The 12,500-nt window shown below is 39.9% G+C and overlaps 2 protein-coding genes across 5 annotated transcripts in view; both read left to right on the top strand.

The window, feature by feature from the left end:
* The window catches only part of LOC310994025 (uncharacterized protein), a 32,656-nt gene extending 30,773 nt beyond the window's left edge, over positions 1–1,883 (top strand). For 3 of the 4 annotated variants that reach the window (XM_083982529.1, XM_083982531.1, XM_083982530.1), the window contains exons 2-3: positions 530–1,124; positions 1,233–1,883. In XM_083982529.1, coding sequence (XP_083838655.1) covers positions 569–1,124; positions 1,233–1,750 — 1,074 coding nt within the window. In that variant the 5' untranslated portion in view covers positions 530–568 and the 3' untranslated portion in view covers positions 1,751–1,883. Of the gene's footprint in view, positions 1–34; positions 170–529; positions 1,125–1,232 lie in introns of those variants that run through there. The other variant, XM_083982528.1, reaches the window with a different exon arrangement.
* A 1,506-nt stretch (positions 1,884–3,389) lies between these two features.
* On the top strand, positions 3,390–6,167 carry rpa3 (replication protein A3). The gene is made up of 4 exons (XM_083982460.1): positions 3,390–3,609; positions 3,735–3,809; positions 5,709–5,820; positions 5,904–6,167. The coding sequence occupies exons 1-4, from the start codon at positions 3,511–3,513 to the stop codon at positions 5,984–5,986; spliced, it is 369 nt and encodes a 122-aa protein (XP_083838586.1). The 5' UTR covers positions 3,390–3,510; the 3' UTR covers positions 5,987–6,167.
* Positions 6,168–12,500: the final 6,333 nt, after the last annotated feature.

Here is a 12,500-nt window from a genome sequence, read left to right as displayed (position 1 = left end):
TCACACACACACACACACACACACACACACAGACCAAATGTCTCCAGTAGGCTGCACACTCACACACACAGCTCCTCCCCTGTCACCTCCCACTGACTTTAAATAACATTGTTTTCTGTAACTCTGGAACATCAGCACTTAGAGGGACGCACAGAGGACCCCTAAACAGGTAGGTTTACAGACAGCTGTAGTCTTATTATTATATTGTATCTTATTATTGTATAGTTGTTAACACAAGGTCAATGTATCTACACTAAAATTAATGATGTATGACTGGATGAGTTTTTTTCAGTCATTCTTTTTATATTACAATCCATCAGTTGTCAAACTGTCAAGTTTTTATTTTGTTTTTATTAATTTGCACCATAAAAACCAAGGACAATTACAAAAACAGAAATGAAACAAGAATAGTATGTGCAGGAAAGGTGATTTAGTTGAGGGGTTCTGCCCATAGAGATGTGTCAGCTTTCTATATTGTATCATTTTCAACTTAAATAAATTAACCAAAATATTTGTTTTTGTTTTGCAGAAATCAAGTACTCAACTGTTAAATTGAGCTACTGTACTTATGGCATTGGTTGGTATAGTTAATAATCTATTAGAATGGGCTCTCTCCGCTCTAATGTCTATGGGACAGCAAGTGGAGTTGAGGCGTCTGTCCCGGGCTCTGATTGAACCACTGAAGAGTGGACTCCAATCCTTCAACAATGTCTCAGAGATCCTCCTCAGTATTAATGCAGACGTGGTCCTTCCTGGATGCCAGACCTTTGACGATATCAGATGGCAGATTATGAACATGAAGTTGCAGATGGAAGAATCAGAGCGCATAGCCAAAACAGAGCTTCAGCAAATGGACAGGAAAACTGAGTCTCTCACTGCAGAGCAGAGTCAGTTAGCAAAGCAGAAAAAACAGAAAACTGATGAGTTAAAAAACTTGAATACAAAGCTGTCGTCACTCCAGTCCACTCTAAGCAGTTACAAAGAAGCTCTAGAGACAGAGAGGAGAAACCTGCGCTCAGCAGAAAACACCCTGAGGGACCTGAGAAAGAAGAGAGATGATGCAGAGACACTCCGAAACATAGGGCTTGTTATCACTCCCATCCCAATTGTTGGTTGGGTTGCTGGTAAGTAAATAAAGCAGGTTACAGGTTATTTTCAAGATAATAAGTGACCACTGTATGTATCTTATAAACATATTATTTTTCAAAATTATTAATCTGTTTTTATTTCAGGACCAGTCATGATTGTTGTTGGTCAAGTGGAGTTGAACCAGGCCTCTGAAGCTGTGGACACAGCTCGTGAGGAGGTAGACAGCTGTGAATCTCAGGTGAACTCATACTCTGACAGAGTCAAGCACTACCATTCATTGGTCGATCAAGCTGAGCATGAAATCACAGCAGCTGACAATAAGATTTGTGAGACAGATGCCAAACTTCGTCACATGTCTAAGAAGCGTAGGGTTGTTGCTGATATTCAGGATAAAATTAGACGTGCGGTCCATCAGCTGGGACGGCTGAGTGGGGTGGGGAGTGTGGCGGAGCTGCAGACCCGACACCTGGTCCTGCTGGAGCCTGTGATGAAGGTGATGGAGGAGATGGCAACAATAGTGGGTCAGATCAGTGGAAATGAGCTACTGTACAGTGAAGGCATACACAGCCTGATGGAGGACATGAGGATGAACCACAGAAGACTCAAAGAACTTGCTGACACCAATCAGCAGTCCCTCCAGGGTCTTGCAGACTATATGTGACATTTTTGAGATCAGGTTACATATGATTAAAATTCTCTCATCACTTTTGCTTTGATATAGTTCACTGTGTGTTTTTGTTGTTATTAACTAATAGGCCTACAACTTGTTTTGCTTATTAGAAAGTAAATGCATTAATGTGACAATATGGGGGAAAGGGGAGGGGGGGGGGGGGGGTCCTGATTGTTTGATATTATGATGTTATTGTCTTTTATTATAATAAAAAAAAACATAAGTTGTTCATTAATATGTCATCCTGTATTGTTGTGTAGTTGAAGTTATGATACAACTGGCACCAACATTTTTGACAGATAATTAAAGTAAAAAAAATCATTTTCATGTATATACACACAAAACACAAAAGTCAATGGCTATTTGAGAGATTTCTGCAAGGGTGTACTATATTTGCCCAAAAACACAACCATGTTTATCAGAATTTACATTTCAGGGGGACGTTATGTTCTTTTTTATTAAAGGGTGTAGCCTATTTTCTATTTCCTTTTTTTAACCAGTCAAACAAAGTCTGCCAGAATTGTGTCACTATGGACAACAGGGTTTATATTGTACAGTTACACTGTTTACAGTATGTCTTCATCTTGCTTTTACTGGCCACATTGAATATTTCACCAAAGGAAGATGCCTATGTCCTTTTCATTTTCCACTTGTCAATCTTAAAATTATTGTCAATAACAAACTCTATCTTGTAGCTAGAAAAGAAGTCTTAACAGAATAAGCAAAACTAATAAATATCTTGCACTCTGAGCTGAGCTCTGTACATAGGCTACAATCAGATTGCTGGAGGGGGGGCAGGTGCCCCGCTGTGCCACTATGGAAGACCTGTCCCAAAGTAAAATATCACCATCTGCCCTTGTGGAGCCTATGCTGCGTTTACATCAGTTCTGCTGCAGGTATTAAGACAGGCCTATGCGGGACCCGTCTTCTGCTATTCTAAATTATAACTTATTTTTATTTTATTATTTGGCTGCTCCGTTTTATGTTAAAGGGACAACGAGGAGTTTCTATTCGGTTATAAAAAAGTCTCACGTTAATGTGGATGAATCTCCGCTACTCACACTTGTTAATGGCTCCATTTTCGCTAAATATATCGATCTGTCTCTATCGTTATTTTGTTATTATTAGTGGTGGCGGAAATGCTGGTCGAGCCGACCAGCGTTTCCTTCATGGCGAGTTATGAGAATAACGCCGCAGAATCGCCGTTTATGGTCGGAACTACGATGGTATGTGAACCTCTTTGAACCTCTGACTTTAATTTTTGATGAATGAAAACATGAGTCCGTCTTGCGCCGGGTCAAAGAAATGTACGGTGCGCGCGGAGGCTCATAAATGTAGTGTGAAAACGCTTCGCTTTTCCAAAACTCCTCGTTGTCCCTTTAAATGCCAAATGCCTGTATCCTTTGCACCTTATCAGTAAGTAAGTAAATTTAATTTATATAGCACTTTTCATAGAAAAACTCACAAAAAAAAGTTGGCTACCGATATGCCGGTTGCCGGAACCATTAGTTGGTGTTTCCGGGGGATGAAATGTCAGAGCACACCGGATGTGTCGTTATAAAAGCTGAGCGCGCTCGATTTTTATTCCCGCGTAGTCCGCAAGTTCAGGACAGCTCGCGTTTCGACGTCACTTTATCAAACTCCTCCCGCTTCGGGCGACGGGGTCATCCAAAAGTAACCAACGGAGTCATTTCCCGCGCTGTTCGGCGTCGTTCAGAGCTCAGAGACGCCACAAACAGCAAACCGGGAAGATGGCAGGAATACTGGACGTCCCCAAAACAAGAATAAACTGCTCGATGCTGTCGCAGCACATCAACAAACCAGTTTGTTTCGTCGGGCGTGTGGAAAAGGTTGGTGTGGTGAAGAGCTGCTGCTGCTGCTGCTGAGCTTGAACCAAAGAGTTTGTTTTAACAGTTGAAAACATGGCGACTTGCACTGCGACTGGTTTTAACCCAGTTACTCTTTGTCCTGTCAGGTTCACCCTTCAGGGAAGTCGTTCACTGTGTTGGACGGAGAAGGAAAGATTGCAACAGTGGAAATGAATGAACCCGTGAGTAGCCTAACGTTACATGAAATCACAATAAGTTATGCATTTAATGCGGATGTGTCCTAGAAATCTAGCATGCAATGTATTAACTATTTGCCACATCCATGTGTAGGGTTAGAAACTCATCTATTTTTATTTTGTCAATGACAAAAACAACGACGTTGATGCAGGTAAGATAGTAGATACTGTTGTGACAGTTCATTTTAGAAGTGGTCTCTTTACAAGTCGATCGACTGTCAGCATAATTTTTTATATGTAAATGCAAAAGAGAACGCATAAACACTAAACAAACACACAGAATACAGAACAAGCAAACACATTATTTCTTTTTATGTGTTAAAAATGATCAAGGGGCAGACATATCACCTCTATTGACCTGAATAGGAAATGTTGGAGCTTACTGAGAAATTGATTGATAATTCATATCACATGTCTAAAAATACTTTAAAAAAAAAACCTATTGTTGTTAAACCTTCATCGTTTGTCCACATGTTTTTTTTTTAATAATGTAACCCGTTGTACACACACTGTAACTGAGTTTTAGGTCATACATTAGATAACCTCTGTTTACAGACAGGGAAAAAACCTGGCCTACATGGCTCGGCATGCTTTCGACAGCACATGTAGAATGGCTTAGTATTAAAAACCAACATTTAAAAAATGACCCACCTATATTTGGACTTGGCCCAATATGAACAGTAGTGATGGTCAGATGAAACCCCATGAAACCTTGATGCTTTCCCCCACCTGCTGGTCAAAACCTTCATTGTCATTTCAACTATTTGTGATAGCCTCTCTTGGATGTCTTGCAGCAGGGTAGGGATGGGAATGATTACTTCTACTGAATAGAAATAAAGAGTCAGAGTCAGAGTCAGAGAGTCAGAGTATCTTTATTGTCATTATTCAAGATAATGAAATTGTCTTCGGACCCACGGCTTAAAAACACAACATACAATACAGTAATAAATAGAATAGAAAAATAAAAATAAAGAATACAATTTGCGCAAGTATGTGGGGGTAGCTGCATGGAAATAAAGTGCATAAGTGCCAGTCTGAGTGTATCTGGGAGGGAAAGTACGTGTGAGTGTGTGTGTGTGTGTGTGTGTGCATGCCACTACAAGGGGGCGATAGCCTTCACCGCTCTAGGAAAAAAGCTATTCTGAAGCCTTGTAGTGGTTGCCTTGATGTACCTGTACCGCTTGCCAGACGGCAGCGGTACAAACAGTTCGTAGCCCGGGTGGGCCTTACTGTAATTTTGTGTGGTTCACTCATTCATTTTTCTAACATATTGTGTAATGGTAATAGAGCTCTATTAATGTCAAAAAACTAGTTAGTATTATTTCAGTCAATATGTACCGGTAAGTAAATGCAGTAGGACATGAGATGTTTTTTTTTTAAACTGTTGCATTATCTTCAAAAGATGGGAGTTGTGCTTACAGGTACTAGGATGATGGTGTCTATATTCATCTTTTCTTAAGAAACAATATTTTTCCACTGTGCTTGGAAATTGGCAAACAGTAACAAAGATTTTGTGGGGATCTATTGCGCTTTATACATGTTCGTAAATCGCTCAAACCACTTACTGACCCAGCAAGGCTTCAGACTTCACAAGTGACGTCACTCGCACTAAATGAAGCAAGCCTCGATATGCGGCGCTTCATAAAAGACTTCCTGGATTTCTCGACACACGCTCCAAAGCCTCGGCACAGTACGTCCCGTCACTAATGAACAGGTCTGCAGGAACATTTATTAGGCGTTGTAACACTGTTCAGTGTAATGATGAAGAAATAACTTGGGATAAGTAAATAATTTATGAAGCGCGAATGAATATACAGGTTTGCCAAATAACATAAAGGTCACTCGAGGTCATCTGTGTGCGTCTCCTCATGTATTTGTTTTCAGCTGGAAGAGGAGCTGAGCGGCGTGGTGGAGGTGATCGGCATGGTGTCCAACAAAGGAGGAATAATGGCCACAACATACAACTTGCTACGAGAGGACAAGGGCATCCTTTTTGGTGGGTCTCATTTCATGAATAGGACGGTGCAGTGGCCGTAACAGAGCAGCACTAAATTACTGTCCTGTCTGTCTCCTCCACAGATTTAGAGCTCTACAACGAAGCCCTGAAGGTCGTCCATGACTTCCCCCAGCACTACCCTTTTGAAGTGGCTGCAAGTGGATGAGGGCTCGAGTCTGATGACTGTTCACAGAAATTGTTTTTGTGCCTAAATTCTGTTTGGAGTATATGTGTTCGGAAATGTGTTATGTAATAATCTTTGCTATAAAAAATAACCCTCTTAAAGTGTATAGTTTTTTGCCTACAGTGCTCAGCAACCTTTTGAGAATAAAAGCACTGAAATCTGAAAACAACGTGGCTGCGGATTATGTATACTTTATTTAAGAAATACATCACAACAGGCCTTTATGTACACTCATTATACCACAGCTAAGGGGCGTTCTTCAGCCCGACGCCAAGCGAAGGGACGAAAACCCCCTTAGCTGTAAAACAGTTACCAATAATGAAAGAGGAATACACAATCGATTTCATGTAGTTTTTATTAAAGCAGAAGTAAGTGATATATTTGTGTTAATATAAGTCTTAAATAGTTATATCTTCCGACAGCAATCACTTACATAGAGTGTTTGGTCTGAAACACGGGTCTGTCAGTCCCTCTGCTCTGCTCTGAGCCGAGGAGAAAACATTTATCGTATCCTACAGTTTTTATCCAATGAGGAGAGAGAACGGCATGCAGGGCTGTGTGTGCAGCCAAGGAACGCCGTGAATGTGGTGACGTAGCGACGAGGACGGTTATGGTGCGTTCAAGGAAACTCGTATTTTTCCGACCGTGAAGTCGTACCAGTTCGATCTGGTACGAGTTCACCGGTCGGAAGTTACGAGTGGACGTTATAGTGACTTTCACAGGTAAAACAGGTCGGAAAAACACGAGTGGGTTGCCTGAAACGCTACAAAGTCGTAAGTTGTGACTTGAAGCTGTAATTTACGATTTCAAAAGCCTGCCTGGAACGCAGCATTAGCGAAAACAACCGGACCATTTACTTCTGCTTTAAATCAGAAATACATATTATCTAGTAAAATAGACATGCAAAAATTGTCACACCTCTCTAGACGTTAGCTCTGCATGTTGTCTTTTCCTCTGCTTTTTTTTTCAGGAGAAAGTCACTGCTAATCCACTCATCTATTGTTAACCCTCCCCGGAGGTGAAAGTTAACCTTGAACATGTGAATTCAACTAATTTAGTCTATTTGTTAACATTGTCAAAACGAGAGATATACATATTTGTTTAACTTAATATGTATATACTCTATCTCTTAGAAATTTCATAGGCAATAAAGATGCCTATACTGTATTATCAATATAGGCACATAGCATCTATCATAACGTATCTGTATGAGGATTCATTTGTTTTAACTTGTTGGGGCAGTTTTGCTCTCTGTACTTAAGGTTATTGGAAAGAAAATCTGACCATTAGATTGGATCTGGTTATGAATCATTGTCTTATATGATAGAGCCCTAGGCTGGAGAGTGTGCTGAAAGAATTTGAAGTCTCATCTTTCCACAGAATGATTAATGTCAACCATCACAGAACACTGACACTAATTTTATTGATCAAATAGGAAATTATTACTGTAAAAAAACAACTTTATGGCAAACAAAAGTCTAGATGTGTATATCATTACCAAAGAGGGGCGGGGGGTGATAATGTCAATGGCTGTAAAGAACAAAGTATCTCTGCCACAGTCAGTCAGAGGAGTAGCCTGGAGGAAAGCAGCTGCCCTGCTCCAGCAAGTTGAGGCACTGTCATGTGTGCTGCAACATTTGCTCCCTTTGCTCACACGACTCACACTGTCATGTGAACATCTTAATGGACTGCCGCTGCTTATAATCTCTGAAATTCAACACACATACATACCCACATTATCTATTCATTGTTGAGCTCATGTTGCAAATTGCATAGTAGGCTATGTCCCCTAGGGGGTGCTGACATGTTTGTTTTGTAACTGTCACAGGGTTTGTCTGCCTCCTCCGCTCACACCAGTTTCTAATTTCGGCCAGTTTTGAGTAATGGCTAAAAAGTGTTTTGTAGTGTCACGGCAACCTTGACCTTTGACATCAAAATCTAATCAGTCAATCATCCTTGAGTCCAAGTGAATGCTTCTGTCAAAGTTTAAGAAATTCCATGTTTCTGAGTCTGACTCTTGACAGCACAGATGAGTAGAAACAGCTGATTAATTGAAAATGGGACGAGTTATCTCTGAAGTGGATTATATGGTTTTGAGCCATGACTATTGGCCTGATTATTCTCTTTAAACTTACGACGGTATTCACTATAGTTTTGCATTTATATGTCCAGCTAAAACCAAGTCTCAGTGTGTTTGTTAGAACCACCAAACGTTTTCAGAATAAACATCATCTTTATGTAGCCTATTACGGATGCAAGAGTTTTATCTTGTAAACATTTTAAACCTGCTAAACTGATTTGTTTGTCCACTTAGATGTAATCATGTGAACATTTTATGAGTAGACAGAATTTGATATAAATTATACTAACCTTGCTAATAATAATTGAAACTGAAAGTGCGTTGTAATGTTGTTTGTATTGTACGGTAAGTAAGTAAGTAAACTTTATTTGTACAGCGCCTTTCACAGACCAGGGTCACAAAGCGCTTTACAGTTACAACAAAAACAATACACAGTTAATAAGTACATTGATCGTATTGTTACGATCAATTACTTTTGTTGCGCCAGTTCAACCTCTTGGCCAGGTCTCCCTCACAAAAAACATTTAATCTCAAGGGATATCCTGATAATGATTTAAAAAAAATATAATACTAATAATAACAATATTACCAATTATAACAATATTAATAATGATAATAATTCATTAAGATTCATAATGATTGAATTTAACTTGATGATAATCATCTGCTGAAAGTGATGTTTCTCTGAATTTGAATATCTATATTTAAATATATATGCCTACTTAGATCTTGCAAACTGATAACATCCTAAAGTATGTATTTTTTTTATCATGAAAAAGTGAAGAATTTATTATTTTTCAGGGAATTTTTTGTATTTTCTCATCAAAATATTTAGTTATTTCAATTGACTTTGTGTGATTGTTGTGTGACTAAAGGCCTAATGACCTCAGCACTGATCACAAAATGGCTTGGCCTGTGCACACTGCATAGTCATGTATTCTGTTGTTATTATAAGACATCAATTAGTGTAGCTGTAAGTTGGTATTTAGCATCATTAAAGCTGGTGATTTTTATGCTTAAAATGTTTAAAACTGACAAATGTTGAGTTGTTTAATGGGACACTGAAAGGGGAATTCTTTGAATGAGTGAATGACTCCATAGACAGAGTGAGGCAGGTTTCACTGCAGCTTTTACAGACAGACGCTCCTGAAACTGTCACATAAAATGATCCTCTTGATCCTGCTGGTGGGTCCACACTGACCACAGCTTGTTCATTGTAAAAAAAAAAGAAGCAATTATCTACCCAATTCATCATCACTCTCTCAGACATCAGTCTAAAGCCTGTCTCACTTTTCCTGTTTGCTTTTGTCGGGTCGTTAAAGTCATCATCAGTCATTGTAAAATATAAATTCCCATCTTTAGATGAATCCATCTTGAGCCTCTCTTGGAGGGCTGGGTGTTTATGATGCCATATTGTTCTGCCTGTTAACCCCGAAATGACCACAGTAACCTCTGGACTGGGCCGAGGATCTTGTAAAGTCCTTTATGTTTCAAAGCCATTATCATACCTCCAAAGGTCATTAGTTCATATTCCACATACCGGGGTGGACACAGATGTTTAAACACTGAAGTTGGCCATGAATGTTGCAGCTCTTCTTGATGCAATGTGAGCCAACATGTCTAAAACAACCTGTGCATATCTATCACATGCCTATCAGGGCCCCTGTGTGGGGCTTGTGGACTGACTGTTTGAAGCTGTCAGCCCTGCCGTAGTCTGAACTGCCACAGGGAGCTTTTACAAATGATCCAAGCATGGCAAGTTCAAGAAGACTTCATACCTGCGAGCTCCTAATGTCAGAACTCACAGGCCCTAAAAATGTCTGCGGAGCCCAAATAGAGATGCAGTGTGTGGCAATTTGAAGTTCAAGTCTGTTTGAGTTTGTACCTCAGGCACAGCTGCTGCACATCTCAGCTCAAATACGCCCACAGACATTCATCAGTAAGTGAACGCATCACAGATCAAGATCTCAAAAACAGTAAAGGTCAACCCTAATAGCCTCAAATTAATCAGACTACACATACCCACTCACCCACTCATACCCACATTGCCATCACTTAGGAATTCATACAGAAAGAAATTATGAAAAAAATTCACACAAATGGTCCATATATTTTTATCTGACTGTGGATAATCATGGGTGTAATCTGAAACCAGTCTGAACGGAGGAGGCAGACAACCGTGACGAGGTGATTCCAGTTCATATCGTATCACAGTTTGGGCTCAAGCATCACCATCTTTAGTTAGACTTCTCACATACTGATACAATGGACAACAAGCCTACCACATGGAGTCAGTAACACACACTTACAGTGACAGATACAACCTACTTAGTTTTGAGAACCGTGGTCATCTTTGCAACAAATGACAATCTGAAATTAAATCAGCTATAGATATGAATTCTTTAATGACAGACTTGCACCAAATGATCCATGTTCGATTATTAAGTGATAGATAGATTGTAAATACCACTATGCACAAAAAAGATATAGGCACTTTGATACTAATGTTACATTGATATACTCTTTTTTTTTAATGTTTCCTAAAAAAGGGCTTGGTGTAGAGTAGAAATCATTTTGCCATTTTGTTCTCTAAAAAAGCAAAAATCTTCGCACATCTATTTCCTTGGCAGGTGCGTCGGAGTGTGACAATTAAGTCCAAATTAAAAAAGAAGAGTTCCCACACACATGGCCAACTTACAGAATTTTATTGCATTGCAACGTTTTGGTACTAGACCTTTTTCAAGCAAATATGAACGTGTCATTTGCTTGAAAAAGGTCTAGTACCGAAACGTCACAATGCAAACAATTCTGCAAGTTGGCCATGTGTGCGGGAACTCTTCTTTCGCCATTTTGTTCTCTGAAATGTCAAATGTCAAATTTGCAGGGCCATGCCTCAACAACACCTTCAATCTCTAGTCAAGCCTACATATAGCCTACCTGGTCAACCCTTTCTTCCTCTGTTTGCCTCAGGGGTTGGGGTTAGCCCGCTGCCTTGACTGACTACTGCAGCACGTATAACTTTTGATGTTGAGGTTTATTTTGTTTTTTGGGTCTTTCCTGCTGTGAGGCTGTGGCACATTCCCTACCCACCCCTTGCACCTCTCCCTGCTTGTGTCCAGAGAGCGTCTGGGCGTGCAGCCTTTTGTTAAAAAAAGAAAAAGGCCCATTGGTCTAATCAAAATATGTTGAACTTCAGCAGGAAGTCCTCTCTAAACTCCCAGTCTGTTATTGGTGTTGCTGCTGTCTGGCTGTGTTGTCTTAGCACAGAGCCGTCTGCAGACAGTGTGCCACAGCCAGCATTACCACCCGTCTCTTCCCATACACCCAGCAGCACCAGGCACCCTGGCTGCCAGACTGCCCACTGTCTCTCCATATGCACAGAGCATTTTTTTGTGTGTATTAACAATAGAGCAACTGGCTAACATGAAAGATGTTGCGCTAATGTGCCGACCCACAGATAATTCTCACCCTGTTCCCCTCGGCTCTACGCAACTGTTAGTGAATTTCAGCACATTGTCTTGGTTGTAGCCTACCACTTTCATTTTTAAACTGTTCGTTTGGTTTCATCTCTTCTTTCAACCTTGTTTCCAGCAGTGGTAGAAAATTGTGTTCTTGAACATCTCATGATTTAATGACAGACACGTTTTTTCAGGAGTTGGTGGAAAACCAAATCAGGAGAATGAATGTTGGACTGAGATTAGTTGAATTGCCACAATAATACCTCTGAATGAATGTTAATGTTGGTTTGTGTCTGCTGGATGTAAAAGTAAATAGTTGACTGCATGCTGGTAGTAATAATAATGTGTGAGATTCGAACATGTTACAATTTGGTTATATCTTGTGCCGCTGCCCCCAAGTGGACGAAAGAGTGTAATATGCAACTTGAAGTTTACAGTTTGTACAAATGATCTTACAGACATTTACATTGTTTACTTTACAATTCTTTCTCTTAATAGTCTTTTGTGAAGGTTACGACTAAAAATGATTCTCCATGAATCTAAAGCAAGAATGAACCAGTTCTGGGTGTAAATCCACTTTAACCTACTTAACCTTTTAAAGTGCTGCCACAGACATTGAGAACTTATTTTGCAGATATTAGTGTTAACAAGGTTATTTCACAGCAGAGTTCATTCTCAACAGTAGAAAATTAATATGTTTTATAAGAAGTTTTCTTCAGGCTTCCAGGTAATATTTATCAAATGACTGGTGAGACCTGAAAGCTGAACGGTGGCAGGTGTCAGACGTATTACTGATTTATGTAAGGAGGCAGGCATGAGGCCTTATCTGAGCCTGTCTGTATGAATTATGAGAGCAGCTAATAGTTTCTCATACCAACATCCTCCAGGTACAATTTCTCACAGTCAGTCAACATTCTTACATTGGCATCAAGATTAGATTTAAAACATCCTGAAAACG

The sequence above is a fragment of the Trachurus trachurus genome (assembly GCF_905171665.1).
Source record: "Trachurus trachurus genome assembly, chromosome: 11".
In the NCBI taxonomy this organism is placed as follows: domain Eukaryota; kingdom Metazoa; phylum Chordata; class Actinopteri; order Carangiformes; family Carangidae; genus Trachurus; species Trachurus trachurus.
The sequence above is the reverse complement of the archived record's forward strand: the minus strand, read 5'-3'. Positions and strand labels throughout refer to the sequence as shown.

Excerpts from the sequence above, each read along its gene's own strand:
- rpa3 (XM_083982460.1), top strand. The coding sequence starts at position 3,511 with ATGGCAGGAATACTGGACGTCCCCAAAACAAGAATAAACTGCTCGATG. Across the intron at positions 3,610-3,734 it reads TCGTCGGGCGTGTGGAAAAG|GTTCACCCTTCAGGGAAGTC; the intron begins GTTGGTGTGGTG and ends TTGTCCTGTCAG. Across the intron at positions 5,821-5,903 it reads GGACAAGGGCATCCTTTTTG|ATTTAGAGCTCTACAACGAA; the intron begins GTGGGTCTCATT and ends TCTCCTCCACAG.